This window comes from Actinia tenebrosa, unplaced genomic scaffold, assembly GCF_029948245.1.
Source record: "Actinia tenebrosa isolate PJP-AT-01 unplaced genomic scaffold, QUT_ActTen_1.0 PGA_scaffold15__27_contigs__length_11533743, whole genome shotgun sequence".
Taxonomy (NCBI): Eukaryota; Metazoa; Cnidaria; class Anthozoa; order Actiniaria; family Actiniidae; genus Actinia; species Actinia tenebrosa.
The window spans coordinates 7,590,703-7,607,206 of NW_028292575.1; the positions used below are offsets into that span (position 1 = coordinate 7,590,703).

The 16,504-nt window shown below is 37.9% G+C and overlaps 3 protein-coding genes across 3 annotated transcripts; 2 read left to right on the top strand and 1 right to left on the bottom strand.

The window, feature by feature from the left end:
• Nucleotides 1-915: 915 nt before the first annotated feature.
• On the bottom strand, nt 916-11,707 carry LOC116291036 (histone deacetylase 3). Its single transcript, XM_089030865.1, has 16 exons — nt 11,552-11,707; nt 10,069-10,151; nt 9,531-9,607; nt 8,801-8,866; nt 8,231-8,369; nt 7,673-7,728; nt 7,170-7,227; nt 6,613-6,688; nt 6,112-6,192; nt 5,445-5,518; nt 4,698-4,762; nt 4,097-4,186; nt 3,519-3,577; nt 2,676-2,755; nt 2,162-2,319; nt 916-1,541 (listed from the first exon to the last, which is right to left on the bottom strand). The coding sequence occupies exons 1-16, from the start codon at nt 11,607-11,609 to the stop codon at nt 1,472-1,474; spliced, it is 1,290 nt and encodes a 429-aa protein (XP_088886991.1). The 5' UTR covers nt 11,610-11,707; the 3' UTR covers nt 916-1,471.
• A 75-nt stretch (nt 11,708-11,782) lies between these two features.
• LOC148910985 (recQ-mediated genome instability protein 2-like) lies at nt 11,783-13,418 on the top strand. The gene is made up of 2 exons (XM_089030872.1): nt 11,783-12,233; nt 12,836-13,418. Exons 1-2 carry the CDS (start codon nt 11,918-11,920, stop codon nt 13,021-13,023), a joined length of 504 nt encoding a protein of 167 aa, XP_088886998.1. The 5' UTR covers nt 11,783-11,917; the 3' UTR covers nt 13,024-13,418.
• Nucleotides 13,419-13,646: 228 nt separating this feature from the next.
• On the top strand, nt 13,647-14,192 carry LOC148910986 (dynein light chain Tctex-type 5-B-like). The gene has a single exon (XM_089030696.1). The coding sequence runs from the start codon at nt 13,647-13,649 to the stop codon at nt 14,190-14,192; it is 546 nt and encodes a 181-aa protein (XP_088886822.1).
• The last annotated feature ends 2,312 nt before the right edge of the window (nt 14,193-16,504 follow it).

The following is a 16,504-nucleotide window of genomic DNA, read 5'->3' on the forward strand; positions in this document are numbered from 1 at the left end:
GCGAAGAACAAATGTGTGCTCTTTTTAATGCGCAAGCCTTCGAATTCGTCATCATAGCATTGTCGCTGCTTCAGGAAAAGCTTGTTTTCCTATTGAAATGCTGTAAATGCCTGGCTTGAAAACGATGGCGCGCATACATAAGAATGTTTCCGTTCTCCTCTTTACGCACAAGGTCTTTTTTTAGTTTCACTGACGTCTGTAAAATTTATATAAATGGATAAAATGAAATTCCCTTTGACAATGAATACAGTTGACGTCCTGTTCGAAAGACAGTAATGGTATTGAAGGTTTAGCAAAAGTACAGTACATGAACTTGCGCAGGTAAATGACGAGTCATCCATAACTTGTATGATAGATTTCCCCACTCGATGAAGCGCACGTCTCACAAGAGACGATTGAGGTTAAACCAAGCATTACAGTGACCTACACGAAGGTAACCGGCATCTACCAGGTTTCTTTGATGATAGACGGATCAACAAATCTTTCTTTGACAAAATGCTAGTAGTATTATCCTTCGGGCTGAAGATCATTATGAAAATGCGCAGAGCTAGGCACACGAAATCTAGATATTTTCTCACACGCATTGCAGTTAGAATCCTCACTTATATAACTTTACCACTCTGAGGTGGACGGAAAGCCTTACAGGGCTAGGACTCAACTACAAGGCAACCGATAGATCGAATTAGAATTTAGAAGTTGATTTTCATGGAGGGAGGAAAACCGGAGAATGACCCTCGAAGTACAGTAGAGTAGCAACAAACTCTACCAAACTCTACCGCACGAGTCTTCCAATTTTCTGCGCGAATTTTGTTTGAATTTTTTTTCTACGACAGTCGACGCAAAATAATAAACCCTATTGCGAAATCTATCCTGATTAAAAGCTAATCCACCGAAAGCTATGAGAATGAAATATGGTTAGTCACTTGGATATATTTTATTTCCTAACTTTTAGTCATGTTGTTTCAAAAAAATACTGTAACGCACGATATTCATTATCATTGAAAACTTTGTCTGAAAGCGCAATGAAATCAAAGGGGAAAAGGATAAAGCGAGTTGGGCTTCCTGTGGCATCAGAAGTCTCTATGATACACACGTATGAGTAGATGAATGCATTAATAAAAAGTTTCTTATCTAAAACTGGAAAAGCAACGTAGAAGGATATATCACCACGCGATGGAAGAACGGCGAAGTATCTGAAAAGGCGTTCCTCAAGGTATGTTTTGGGACCACATCACTTATCACTTCTTTGATAAAGCTGGAGTAATTGAGATAAGAGGTGGTTGTTGGTTTCTTATCACATGTCATATGGAGAGATGTGGAATGGCGTTCCTCAGAGTATGTTTTGGGACCACATTATTATTCGCTCATTTCCTAGCCCTGATGTGATGGACATCATATCTGTTAGCTTCTAGTTGGGCATCTGTATGAACAAGTAAAAAGTGTCGTTCTACATCAGAAGCAAACTTAGTCTTCAAACTTCCAGAGACGGCGAGTCTCGATCGATGTCTTGTTCGCCGTCGTAAAAGTCATTTTCAGCTAACCTACGGATTATCCAAAAATATTAGTTAAAGGTGGATCGCCTCTCCGTCAATCCCAGCCTCTCACTTCAACCAAAGTGGCAAGTCAAATGCATAATAATTATGACTCTGAGTACTATAATCGTCCAGGAATGTACCCTTTGGGAGGATTGTGGGGAGTTTTTGTTTCATTCTTCACTTCCGGCCTCTACCCCAGTTATATTTAACTAGCAACTAATCCTTGCGCGGCCAAATCAAGCAAATTTAAACACCTAACAGTGACCAAGGAAAATGCAGGGACTGCTCACAGTGGGGGAAAAAAGTCCTTGTTTTTTTGAGAGTAGCATAACAAACCTGTAGCCTTCATTCCATGATCGAATTTAGAAGTTGATTTTTGTAGAGGAAGGAAAACTGGAGAACCCGCGAAGAAAAACCCTCGAAGCACAGGAAAGAATCAACGAACAACTCTACCCACAATACGACAAAGAGCCCAGTGGGAGTCGAACCCGGGTCAAATCGATGATAGGCGAGCGCTCTCACCGCTACGCCACCCGTGCTAGCTACCCAGGGATTAGTCCCCTCTGACTTTCAACACAACAGCCCGCTCCCCAATCAACGTCTTAGGAGACGAAAAGGTTTGATACCTCGAGTCATCATCTGTGTGCCTGGAATCTGGGTCTGTTTGATCTTCGTTGTTCTCAAGACACAGGTAGTCTGGTGGAACCTCTTGCATCTGTACGCTTGGTGCACCGTTAAGGTTTTTGATGTTTTCGAAGACAGTCGTTCGAATCTGATCCAAGTACTGGAATCATGAAGATATGTTTATGGTTGGAGAGAGAAAAAAGCAAGGAAAATGGAAAGGAGAGTGAAAGGGAGAATGGAAGGGAAGAGAAGGAAAGAGAAGGAAAGAGAAGGGAAGAGAAGGGAAGAGAATAGGACAGGACCAGATAGGACGGGAAAAATGAGAAAGGTGAATGAATGGGAAGAAAAGGGAAGGGAATGGGAAGATAAGGGAGGGGAGGAGGACAGGAAAGAAACGAAACAAGAGAAGAAAAGAGAAGGGGAATAAAATAGGAGGGAAGGAAAGGAAGAGGAAGGCAGGGAAGGGGAAAGAAGACGAGACAAGAGAAAAGAGGAGAGGAAGATTTTTACATTTACCTGTTTGCTATTCTGGTTTTCTATTCTTGATGCAATGTCTGGATGAAGAGAAAAGTCTGGCCCAAAGTATTCCAGGTAATCTGGTCACAATTAAAAGATCAAACAATTTATCCTCTAGCCATATACTTAACAAATATCTTCAGATAAATAATAAATAAATAATATCCTCTAGTCATATACATAACAAATATCTTCAGATAAATAATAAATAAATAATATCCTCTAGTCATATACATAACAAATATCTTCAGATAAATAATAAATAAATAATATCCTCTAGCCATATACATAACAAATATCTTCAGATAAATAATAAATAAATAATATCCTCTAGCCATATACATAACAAATATCTTCAGATAAATAATAAATAATATCCTCTAGTCATATACATAATAAATATCTTCAGATAAATAATAAATAAATAATATTCTCTAGTCATATACATAATAAATATCTTCAGATAAATAATAAATAAATAATATTCTCTAGTCATATACATAACAAATATCTTCAGATAAATAATAAATAAATAATATCCTCTAGTCATATACATAACAAATATCTTCAGATAAATAATAAATAAATAATATCCTCTAGCCATATGCATAACAAATATCTTCAGATAAATAATATTTAGCTTCCTCTGCAGGCATCTCTGGTTTCTATATTTTCCATGTATTTTCCTATAAGCGGACCACACAGTGTGTGTATAAGGATTTGGCCAAGATGGACTGAAAGCAAAGAAAAAATTGTCCCTCTCCCAACACGTTCCACAGAAAGCCCAGAGCAGAACAGAGATGATTGTAGAGGAGGCTATAAGAGCTGTATACATCTGCTTACCATTATAAGGGATCTCAGTTGATACATCTTGATCTAATAGTAATGATGTCTCATACGCCCTGTTATCATAATACAACAATAAGCCATCAAGAGCTGTTTGTCTGTACATGTAGGTCTGACCCTTGATCTACTTCATACTTATTCAGTTATTGTGATATTGATTATTTTATCAATAGGAGAAGAGCCACCTTGTGGATTCTATTGATTAAACCATTATTATAATATTATTATTATTATTGTAGATGCTAGAGAAAAACGTTTGCGCATAAGTGCCTTTCAGCATGTTTTCTAAGAATTTAGAAGGTTTAGTGAGAAAACGAATGTTAGTTTCCTCAGAGCATACACAAATAGTGTGAGTATACTTTCATGAGACCAAGATACTGAACTAATAAAGATACTGTACTAATAAAGACAGTATGGAAAATTAGCCTTAAGTTTTGAGAACTGACTCTTAAGTTTTGGTATTTTGTGAAGTCCATATTTTAACAATAATTAAGTGTCAGACATGTTTCCAAGTAACGTGCTTAACCTTGATACTGAAGGCTCTTTAGATTGCTTCACAACAAAGTATTTCTTACCAACATCTTGCTACATTTCGAATGGTATATCCACCTCCACCTAGAACTAGCATTGGCAGGTTAAAAGACTTCATAAAACGTACACATTCCCTGTTATAGAGAATAACAAGAATAATAAATACATCAATTGTCAACAGGATATAAAAATGAGTGAGTTTAACTAATGAGAAATCTTCTCTCTCAGCTTCCCCGAGAGGCAGTGATGAAGTAACATGCAATCAAAGAATATGTAAAATATTTCAGACAGGCTGACATAGATGTGGGAATGTTTTCTGCAACACCAACATAGACATCTCAAGATTGTGTTTAATGTCTTCTTATTCCAAACCACAGGTATTTCCCTTGAGAGTTATATTTTTCTTTACCAGGAATACTTCAAAAGGTACATGAATGACATGCACCCCCAAAGACAGTATCTTTTTCCTAAAAGGCTTGTAGTGGGAAAGAGTAAGCTTAAGCTAGAAGACATTCTTGGAAACCCAGGGATAAAATTATGTCGCTTGTTTCTCTAGTAGTGCGAAATGAACTACAGAATTTTACGCCTGGGTTCCCGAGGACGGCTAGAAACAGGTTAGTGATAGTATTCTAGTACAGTACATACCCATGGCCCTTGATGCTAAGGTTAAAACATCCCAGCCGATCACAACCTAGGGAGTCTGCTCCACACTAATGAAGAAAAATCATTTAAAAGAAGTATAAGACATGTAAACCAGAAGAAATCTCACCAATTATTGAGGACTGAAACAGCCCCTGCTTTGATCTAAGTAAGGGCATGTCTAACAGAGATTGAAATGGAATTCAATGTAAGACTCCTTAGCCAAACTGCTAATATTATTGTAAAAGGCACAATCCACTCATTGCCACTTTTTGTGTGACTGATGGACCCAGAAACACGTCTCAACTTAAGGAATGTATACTTTATTTGGGTTTTTATTAAAAGATTTTGCGCTATATACAGTTGAAAGCACACTGGTTGCTAGGGGTACCCTGATACCTTAAATAAATAAATAAATTGATTAACTTTGTTTATAGAGGATAACACTTGACAGTAATTGAACTGATAAACTTGTGGTCCTCTGTTAATCATCCGAGCAACGTAAAGGTCTAACCATTTGCAGATGTAATTACAAAGGCAGCACCTTCTCCTCAGTTATTTTAAGACCCTGAGTGTTGGTACGGCCGAGGCTTGAACAATGACCTCCCGCACAACAGTTCTACAATTCTACTCATATATGATCCCAAGTCAAGGAATAAACCCAAAAAATGAATTGCCTCTCAAAATGAATTGGCAGCTATTTTCTGCTTCCAATTCTGTTCAAGTCAGAAAGAAGACTTAACATCACTGTACCTGTAAAACAACTGCACTTGGTTGATATTGGTCTACAACCATGGTTATGATTGGTTTGAATAAGCTGTCATAATCTGGAAAAAAAGTAGACAATAAGAAAGTCAACAAGTGTTAATTGCAACCATAACAGCTCAGTTGTTTAGTGCACAGCCTTCAGAGTTTAAGGTCCATGGTTCAATCCCCAGGATCTTCACGTCTGTTTTGCATTTTTTCTAAACCATGTAGCTTCAACTTCGAATGCTCTTAAAATAGAGCACTGAAGTAGAGACAGGGGTAGAGTGTGCACCATCACCTCCCTGGAAGACCAGCTATTAGCTGAAGGAACACAGATGTAAATAGGCTTTTACCTTATGTACTATAAAGACTTTTTGACATTGATGTACCAAGAAAATAGTTATAATAATTCAGAAGACATTGTCCTTGTAGTCAGTGGCTATAAACAAACTCGTAGCCCCCATTAAATAATTAAATTTGAATTAATTTAGTAGTAGATTTTTCTTGAGGGAAGAGAACCTACAGACAAATTCCCACAGAGAACTGAGAACCACCAAGCAACTTGTTGGGGCAGAGGATATGACTCATGGCCTTTAAGGTAAGTAGTGGTGCATGAGCAGCACACACCATCTGTTAATAAATTGTTACGCAGGTAGAGAGTTTTGATACATACTTTGATCATCAATGCCATCTTTTAAGGGTACATTTATGGAATACATCTTTCCACTGTCCACACCAACTTCATACATATCTCCTGCAAACAATGCAAAAAAAGAAAAAAAGGATTGGAAAGGTGTTCCTCAAGGTATGTTTTGGGGCCAAAACTATTGTAAATACTGACAGTTTATAAATGTATTACTGATAGTACAGTGTATCAATAGCAAAATTTGTTATAGGCAATTTATTGTTAAAGCTTACAAAAACATATTTGAAATAAAATGACTTCTTGATATTTTGTCTGTAGGCTCATGCTACACAATAGGACACAGGATACAGTTTGAGGTACACTCTACCGATCACAAACCCCTTCATAAACCCCCCTACCCACCATTAATAAACCATTCAGTAATCATTAGTAGAGGATACGCCAGACACTAAGGGTGGTCACTGCCAGGGTTTCTTTATGCCCTCAGTGGTTCCTTTAACACTTGTAAAAGATGATATGATAATGTACCTGTTCCTGGGAAGAAGTGGTTACCATATTTATGGAAAGACACAGTCATAACACGGTCTGTTAAATAAAAAGCTTCCTAGAAACCAAAAATACAGGATTTCATATATTAAACTGATTACAGGAGAAAGTTTTAAAATTAATATCTTTACCCTGACTGAACATTAATCCCCAAAATCAGTGAACTAAGGGTGGTGTAGCACACTCACCTCTCACTTTTGGGGTCTCAGGTTTGATTCCTGGACTTGCTATCATACATGTATTTGAGTAAAGTTTGACGAGTCTTTCCTTTGATTTGAAGATTTTTCTCTTGGTTCTCCAGTTTTCCTCTCTCTGCAAAATCCAACTAGCTAAATTCCATTTTGATCTGTGAAATAGCTGTCCCCAGACTTTGATAAACAACCTCTGGGCTAGATCTGCGAGTTAGCCACACCCCGACATAGACCAGAGAGCCCTGACTTTGAGCAGCCCAGAGATTGTTTCAGGGTTTGATGAAATGTTCACGAAGGTTTTTTTAGGTTTGATAGCCTCCCTGTCCTTCTCGATCCCTGACGTCCTACCTGTACTCCATCTCCATGATGAATATCAATATCTACATATAAAACTCTATTGTGGTGCCTGGAAAACAACAGGATTATCACATTAGTTCTTACAAGGCAAAGGTAAAGTCCTGTCCTGCTAGAACAGGGGCATAACCAGGGGGACTGAGGGGGCTTGACCCACTATCTTCACGCCGTACAAACCTAAATATCTTATGTAGTCATGTGATAAGTTCATGTAACTAACTGATGTTCTTAAGATGGATTTTTTTGCACCTCCAAGGCAAAAACCTGACTATGCCCCTGTAGAAATAAGAACTGCTGGTACTCAACAGACCTACATGAACAGAGGTTCAACCATAATATAAAATGACTGTGTGGGTACCACTGCATTCCCTAGGGGGGTAGGAGGCAGGCTGGATCGTATGATTGGTAACAGGTTGTACATACAACTGGAAGATACATTTAATTTGAGACAGCTGAAAGGCTTTAATTATATTCTATGGCTCTTGCTTGATACTTACTTCAATAGCTCTAGTATTCCTACTACAATGTCATTGACATAACAGAATCCTGATGCCTATCAAAAAATATCAATATCTCAGTCAAATGCAACAACACTAATAATGACAGAAGTTTAGTTATATGTTAGCCTCCTCTGCATCCCCCTCTGTGTTCTCTTCTGCAGGAACCTCTCATTTTTTGGAGCCTTTTTTTGTCTGATACTTAAGTGGGCTACCTGTGTGTGTGATCAAGGGAGACTGAGAGAAAGCTACATGTAGTTCATCCTCTCCCCAATCCCTTTCCTCCCTCCTTTATCACACAGGGATCCCAAACATGAAAGAAAGTAAACAGCAGGACTAGTACTTAGGGAAAGCAGAGGAAGAGAGAGGAGACATTACTCACTCTTTTCTTTCCCTTCCCAGCTCACCTTAGTCTTCCTCGTTTTCACCACAGGATACCCAACCCTCTCAAACAACAACAACACTCAGCTAAAAACCCTAGCAAGTAGCCTGCGAAGGAGGCTAGAAAGGAGGCTAGAAAGGATTCTAGTAAGGGTTCCACTCAGTATGCATTTTTACCTCACATTTCTTGGCATGGTGTAGTCCTCCAGCCCAGTTAATAGCAATATCACACACCCTTTGATTAAGCCGCACAGCCCCTTCTAATGAAGCACCAGTATAAATAGAACAGAAATCAAATAGACCTGAAAAAACTGGGCTGAAAAAAAAGAACACAACGATGAGGTAAAAAAGGTCGGTTGGATGAGGTTTGACCATCCCCCGTTTGACTCAGTTGATTAGGTAGTGGTCTGTTGTGTGGGAGGTGGTGGGCCAAGCTTGCAAGGCTGGACTCACACTCAGTGTCTTAAAATATCTGAGTAGAAGGAGCTGCCTTTGCTCTAAAATATCTACAAATGGTTAGGCCTTTGTCTCATAAAATGGTGGTCCTGTCTCACTTAGAGACATTAAACATAGAGGGCTACAATGTACAAGTTTATCATGACACATCATGTCATTAAAAAATTACACTTTAATAGAATAAAACTACAGTACATTATACCTGGCTCTTCCAGAGACTATTTTGTGAAGAGGTTCAACCATTTGTAAATAAAGCTAATAAAGGTACAAGGAATGTTGATCAATACTTACCAGTCCTCACCCACATTAAAACTACTAGGGTTTTTTGTTAACCTAGGAATGTCATCTACAGTCACCCTAAATGAGAAAATTAAAAAAAAAGTTTAGTTGCATTAATGTCAGCTCAAATCATAAATAGAGACTTTTCATCATCAAGTGATGGCAGCCATGACAGGAGGCAGGAACAATTCACCTTTTCGGCAATAGCCGTCATGTCGTAAACACTTTATTAGATTGTGTTACTGTCAACAAAAAGTTCGGACATCGTTCTCGGATTCCCATACAAATTCACTGAGTTTAAAGAGAAAATTTAGATAGATTTCTTTAGTTAGCTCTCTTAACAGTAAGAAAAGCTTCAATCAAAATAGAAAAATGATATTTTACTTGTATATTTAAAGAACTAACTAAACAAACCAAGTAAATAGTTCATTTAAAGTCAGTTCATTTGTACGGAAATCCGAGAACAATGTCCGAACTTCTTGGTGACCGTAACACAATCCAACACAATTTATACCATGTGATGGCTAGCGAAGAAAAGGTGGATTGAATCTGGTCTAATCTGATTTACACAAGAAAGAATTCAGTTTCCCAAGGGAAAATGACTCTATTGTCGTGCCTGCTGTCATGGCTGCCATCATGTGATGGTGCAAAGCCTCTATAGGCCATTTGCAGGAAATGATACAATGACTGTTCACAGTACAGCATTTATCATTATCATGGTATAGTATTGTCACTACCCTACCTGGATAAAAACTGTATATAATCTTGAGCATGGAATCGGCACATATCATGGCCTGTGGCTCTGTATGGCTTATACACCTAAAGATCAAAATACCTCATGGATGACTGGATTTAGTAGAAGCAAACTATTGACTACTATTAAATAAATCCTGGTTTTGTGGATTCATATCAATGATTTACGGCAAAAAATATATATGTTCAAATTTTGGCATAATCATAATTTTGGTTAAATCAGAAACTTATAAGGGAATTAGGAGTTTTGATAACATATTTAGAATTTCAAGTTTTGTTTCAAGATGGCCGCTTCCCTCACATATCAAACTTCTCGCTGGTTTTTCTAACTTTTTGAATTATTGATTCTGTCAATCAAATATTTCGAATGTCTTTAGATTTGGGTATTTTTTAGCAAAAACACATAATTTACTGGAAATTAATTTGTCAAGAAAAAAGTTGAATATTTTGAAGCACAGTAGTTTAAAAGGAATATATGGTCTTTATACATTTCAACCTCCTTATGAGCTTCTGGTTGAATGACATACCTCCATATACTTATGCAGCCCATAATTAAAGACAAGGTTGTGTGTCAGTGTTAGTCTGTGAGGTTTCATGGGATGTCCTGGTCCTGCAAACACCATACAAACAATTAACAAATGTTTTTAGAATATTATTGAATTCACCTTTTCAGAGCTAGCTTGGATTGTATTACGGTCACCAAAAAGTTTGGACATCGTTCTGGGATTTCCATACAAATTCACTGACTTTAAAGAGAAAATTTAGGTAGACTTCAGGCCCGTAGCTAGGGGGGGTGCAGGGGTGCGTTCGCACCCCCCCACGTGAGCTAAAGGTCCGCTTTTTAAGCAAGTGAGATTTTGGCTGATATGATATTTTCACGTAAAACTAAGTAAAAAAAATCAATTTTACTTTAATAATTTATCTATACCTATGCGTCCAAGTAATGTAAATAGTTCATTTAGAGTCAGTACATTTGTACAGAAATTCAAGAACAATGTCTGAACTCTTTGGTGATTGTAACATGATCTAAAACAATTTATACCCTGTGACAGCTAGCACCGAAAAGGTGAATTAAGACAAGCAAACATATTTACTATTTGACAAGTGAATAAGAAAACTTAAGGATTTAATTTTTTCATAATCATACCAGTTGACATTTTGAATATTCATTCTTCATCAGAGTAAAAAAACCCTATTTCCTACAGTAAGCACCAGTTTAAAAAAAACTGCAATGTGCATTAAGAACCTCCAAGCTGAAATTTGACCAATAAAGCACCTAATATATGAGAACCTTTTAGCCTGACAAAATGAAGCAGGTTCTTATAATATCAGAAGTTACTAAATAAAACACTGCGTGCAAATTAGAGTGTTTCCTATTGTTCGATTATTATTAGACATGTCAAGGTCAATAATTAGCTAACTAAAGCAAATATTAATTAGATACAGTACACCATGTTGGTATTAATTTTAGGAACCTCTGTAAAAACTACTTCAGGTGCATTGTGGGACTGTTTGTCTGTCACAGAAAATCTGGTGTTCTTTCATGCAGGTTTTTCTCTGTATTTCATGTATTCAAATTGTCTATTTTTTGAACCACACATGGTAGACAAGCAGTTAAGATGACAAACTTATCTTTAATTATCTTAAAAAAATATTTTTATTGAATATAGTATCAAGGTAGCGTAATCAAATATGAGGACCACTGAGTTAAGATTCAAAAATTATCCGTGTCTGGATTCATTTGCAGCAAGACAAAGAAGGTCGAAGAACGTAGAATGCGTAGAAAAAGATTTAAAGTTACGATTGTCACACATAACAACAACAACATACAGTAGTAAAACAGGATATCAGATATCCTAGGAAATGTATATATATATTAATATTAGAATATCAGGCAAAATGATTGATCATTTTCTTGAAGTAAGAGTAGGGTTTTTACAATATAATGACAGCTGTTACTAGTCAAAGACTCATTCAAAGTACGACTCATATTTGGCGCTTTTTTCATACCATAGTGAAAATTTCCTACGTCTTCGTCGTAGAAGTACACCACCGTGGACTTAGCCATACCGATGAGCTATAAATATGAAGACAGAGTCTTTTCCATGGCTTTAAAATCGAGTATTTTAACCATCATTCTATCAAAGACTTCATCCTTCACTAAGAGCCGCCATTTTGATGTGACGTCACTGGATAGATCCCAGATCTCTCGCGGTCGATTCAAATTCAAAATGGCGGACGGCGGGAAAGTATTTTACGATTATACATATACTTTATACTATCGGCCATAGATGACTGAAAACTTTATTATAGAGCTAAAATTCACGTACCAAAAGGGAATTAAACGCTCTTACTTTATGAGAGTGAGTCTAAGTGATGTCGCAGAGGCCATCTTCAATCTCTTCAAGTCACTCAAGGTTGAATTCGGGGCTGAATTCACCCGCGAAAAAATTCTTCGCAGCTCAGATACCCAGTTGTGTACAGACCAACAAAGATTCATCCTCCAATAACACAGACGAGTGGACGTACAAGAGTAATCGTAGGTCTTCAATAAGCTTTAGTCAGATTTGGGTTCAAGGTATCGTGGTTCTGGTATCTACTGATGGGAACGATATGCTTATCGATGATGGGACTGGGATTGTTTACGTTACTGGACTGATCAAACTAGTCAAGAATATTCTCATCAGCAAAGGTAAGGGTTTAAATCTATGATATATCTATGACACACAAACCATTAACCTCTCCCTTCCCTTTCCTTCAGGCAACTTTTGGGGACATCGCAAGGGCGGATCCAGGTTTTTTTTTAAGGGGGGGTCTCAGGGGTAAATTTTGTGGGCAAAGAAATCCCAGTCGCACCACAGAAGGCCCATTTGACCTCAGGAATGACATGGGGGATCGCGGCCCCCCGACCCTCCCCCCGGATCCGCCCTTGTATCGAGTACCTATCTTACAACTCTGCCCGCTTGTATTTGCTTTTTACTATCGTATTTGCTAAGCAACACTCAAATAATTTTTCTTGCAAAAATAATCGTGTTTGAATTTGAACGATAATTGTGTATCATTCAATGACAAAGAAAGAAAACTATGAGAACAAAAAATGTGAAAAAAGAGAAAAGAGAAAATGCAAAGAAAGAGAATAAGAGAAGGAAAAATAGGAAAATAAAAGGACAGAAGACGGAGAAGGAATTATGGGGGAGAAACGAAAACTGGATAAAACTTTCCCAGTGGTGTCCTGCAAAGGGATACTGGATAGAATCTTTATTTTTATTTCATTATAATACGATCTGTTTTTAGGTATGTATGTTATGGTAGCTGGTCAACTCAAGTCTACCGGATCGTCATCGACACCACAGAGTGACCAACCATACCCCACTATTCGTATTCTCAAGTTTTCTGACTTGAGTAAAAACCTCTCGACTGAGGCATTATGGATGCTTGAGGTAGTTGATGCTCAAATGAATGACCGAAAGACCAATGCTTAGGACTTTTTCCTTGCAGGGTAGGGAAAGTTGTTGAGCTTACTTCATTTTTGCCTGACATTGGACAATGTAGTACAAAAAGATTTTTAGGAGATTTTTTCACCGGCTTTTAGAATGCTTGGAAATTCCATCATTTGTATGAAACCCTCGAACCGAGCCAATTTCAATTTCATTAAGCGTAAGACTGGCAAAGTTGCCGATGCACAAAAGAGAAGCATAAAAGAAAAACTGAAAGAAAAATGAAGAAAGAAAAAAGAGAGAGAGAAGAGACGAATGAACAGAGAAAAAAACGTGTTTACATATTTGTTAAATGGGGTTATTTCGGTTAATAAGGTTATTTTGTTTAACGATTTATCAGCATTTCCACATATCATATCAGTTCAGTTATTAATTTTGCGCTCCATATTTTCAAATAATATTTCTCTGTTTCGTGAAGAATTGTTATTGAAAAATCCAGCATCTAGTTTAATATTTGACTGACTTCAAGTGTGTATTTTCACCCTTCCCCTTTTAATCTTTGTAAATCACACGCATCAAAACACATCAAACTACCACTCTTACTGACCTCCTCTTGACCAAGAAAGCTTTAGATCCTAAATATTACTTGTCCCTATTAATTGCTCGTCATGGCTTTACAAAAACGAAGCAGTTCGAGTTCCAGTCTGTTCAGTTTACCAACGAGTACAAGTTACAAGACAGGCGTCCAGAAAGGTAACTTCATGACAAGTCATTATGATTCGCCTGCAGCGAATGATTTGGAAAGCTCGTCAACAACAAGGTCTTCGCGAATAACTAAAACAGTTATGAACAGGCGTTTCAATGTCTTTCAAAACACTTACAAAATGTACCCAGACAAAACAGTGAATGAGACCAAAGTACGACAAATCATCAAGCGAAATCTCCAAGTTCTAGAAAATGAAACCTACGATCCGAAATGCTGTCGAGACTTATCTAAATCTTTGTCTAATGGGATTTTACGAGAACTTAAAATGCTTGGGATAGCGCGATATAAGTTCGTTTGTACCGTGACCATAGGACAACTGAGAGGTCAAACACTGCGAGTCGCCAGTCGATGCATTTGGGACCATGAACTCGACAGCTTTGTGTCCGAAAGCTTGAAGAACAAAACCTTGTTTGCTGTGGCTACTGTTTATGGAATATATCAGGAATGATTCAAACTCCACTGGATTCTCCGACCATGACTTTTGAAGAGTGTTGAACGACGATCAATGTCGTACTATGAGACGAACGATAGTAAAACATTTTGTCATGGGTTACAGGTTAAACTCCATAAGAAACGATACTGTTCGTTTAATTGAAACCAGAAATCTATCGTAGTTGTTACAGCTTTATTTCCTTGGAAAGGTCCGTCAAAGAAAATCCAACCCTGACAAAAGACAGAAACTGATGCTGGGGTAAAGCTCACAAAAGTTTCAATGGAGAGAAAAAATCATTGGGAAAAATTGAACACCTTGTAATTAGATTAAAGGTCTGGATGATCTTATCAAATACGGTATGTTTTATTAGTAATGCTAGTCATGAATTTTTTCGAGGCCGGCCCGTTCATATCATAGGTTCTGTTCCACTGGCCCTTGCCGGCAGAAACGAGTGGGGGTTTGGGAAATTATTTGTCATACAGGGACTGGGCAAAGTTTTTAGGTAAACGGTCAGAAAAGAAAGCATCGCAAAAAAGATAGAAAATTATGAGAAACTGAGTGGAGTAAAAGCTCTTGTCAGTAAATTATTTTCAGGCAGCATTTCAAACCAGAAAAAAATCTGCTTTTCGTATCCAGACAAATCGATCTGCCATTTTAAAATGTAGGCGATGTAAGCAGGATAATGTTATCGCCTGAAGGCATCAGGAGAGAGACTAGCCGGCCCCTAACCACATCTAAAGCTAATCCCTTGCACTCTGCCACGCACGGAATTGTTTGAAAACATTTTATTTTGAAAAGTCTAGTCTATCTGGTGCTAATTTCATGGAGCCTTGATATGACTGAATGAAGAAGGAAGAAGAAAAAAGAGGCAAAAACGCAATATTTATATGACAACAATTAATACTAGACAATATATCCAAAAATAAAATGGGTACCATTTTTCCGCCATATCTACAGGAATCTCAAACAAATGAATAAAATCTAAGATATTTAGTGAAATGTTCTTTGCTAAGGGGGGATCAAGACACAGTTTGGGTTGCCTTTGTCTGGAAGCGCTCTTGCAGAGGCATGCGCAATGTATTCACAGAGTCAATGAACATCTTCAACTACCTTGCACATTTTAACCCTCCCTTTTCTGTCAACCCTCTCACCTTTGCACCTAGGTGGTCTTACCTTTCTTGAAAGCATCACCAGTGCACTGTACTTATTGTTGTCATGGTATCCATGGGGCTCTGATTTTCACTACGATGGAGCTCTAGGGACTCGCACACATAACTTCGTTTTCAAACGCTATGTACGGTTTTGAAGTGATCACAGGAAGCCCGAGCAATGTACTTGTACCGTATTTTAAAGGAATGCATGTGGAATTATATATCTTAAGAATATAGTATTTTTTGTGGTAAGCTTACCAATTTTTGCGTGTGTGTCCTTGCTACTGTTCTTTGTCTCTGTACGCAATTGGGAGCCAATCCGACAAGATTTAGCATATTGATAGGCCCGTAAAAAGGCTAAAGCTCGGCTTATTCCTCTCAGTTCGTTACTCGTGTCCGGTAGTGAAGGTTCGAACGTTCTTGGAATCGATGCGATATTTGGCTTGTTTCAAGATTGGCATCATTAAATGTTGGAACTCTGCCCTAAGAGTCTTCTTTTAGAGAGGCGCCATCTTTGTTGTTACGATTTCATGGCAAGCGCGCTTCTACTCGGCTTCGGCGTACAATGGTGAACCGGAAGCAATAATAGAGCTTTGCTCTTTGAATGTCTTTAAAACTACGCATAAATTTTGACTCCAGTCATAAGATAATGTTGTTGCCCCATTTCATGACTCATTTATGGCGTGGCTCATATATAGTCTGAATATGCCGATGCAGTTACCACTGGCCAAACCAGTACATTTTTATTTCAAGGTTTCCAGCCATGTACGCTCAGAGATTTAGCGAGAGAGCCCGAGTTTCAAGAGGTGGAGGAAGATGCAGCAAGGCACAAATCCCGCCAAATCTATAGCTAAACTCGCACGTCTCACACCTGAATGTAAGAGTTGTGGGCGTGCGCAGGACACAGGGATCCCACTCCAGTTATTCTTTGATTCTATGGCTCACTCCAAGGACGTGCCATTAAGCTCCTCCCCGCTGCTATACTTCTATTGCTTTCCAATTTTGATACTAAATTTTTATTGAAATTTTCTGCATTCTTTTAACATTAGTAAGGTACTTTATCTTTATCGTGGGTTATCTGAGGCAGAACCATTTATTACAAGTGTTGTACTTGAACAAGGCTCTGATCTGGCCAACAGACTGACAAATTAGCAAGATTAATTAAGTGGGTAGTCA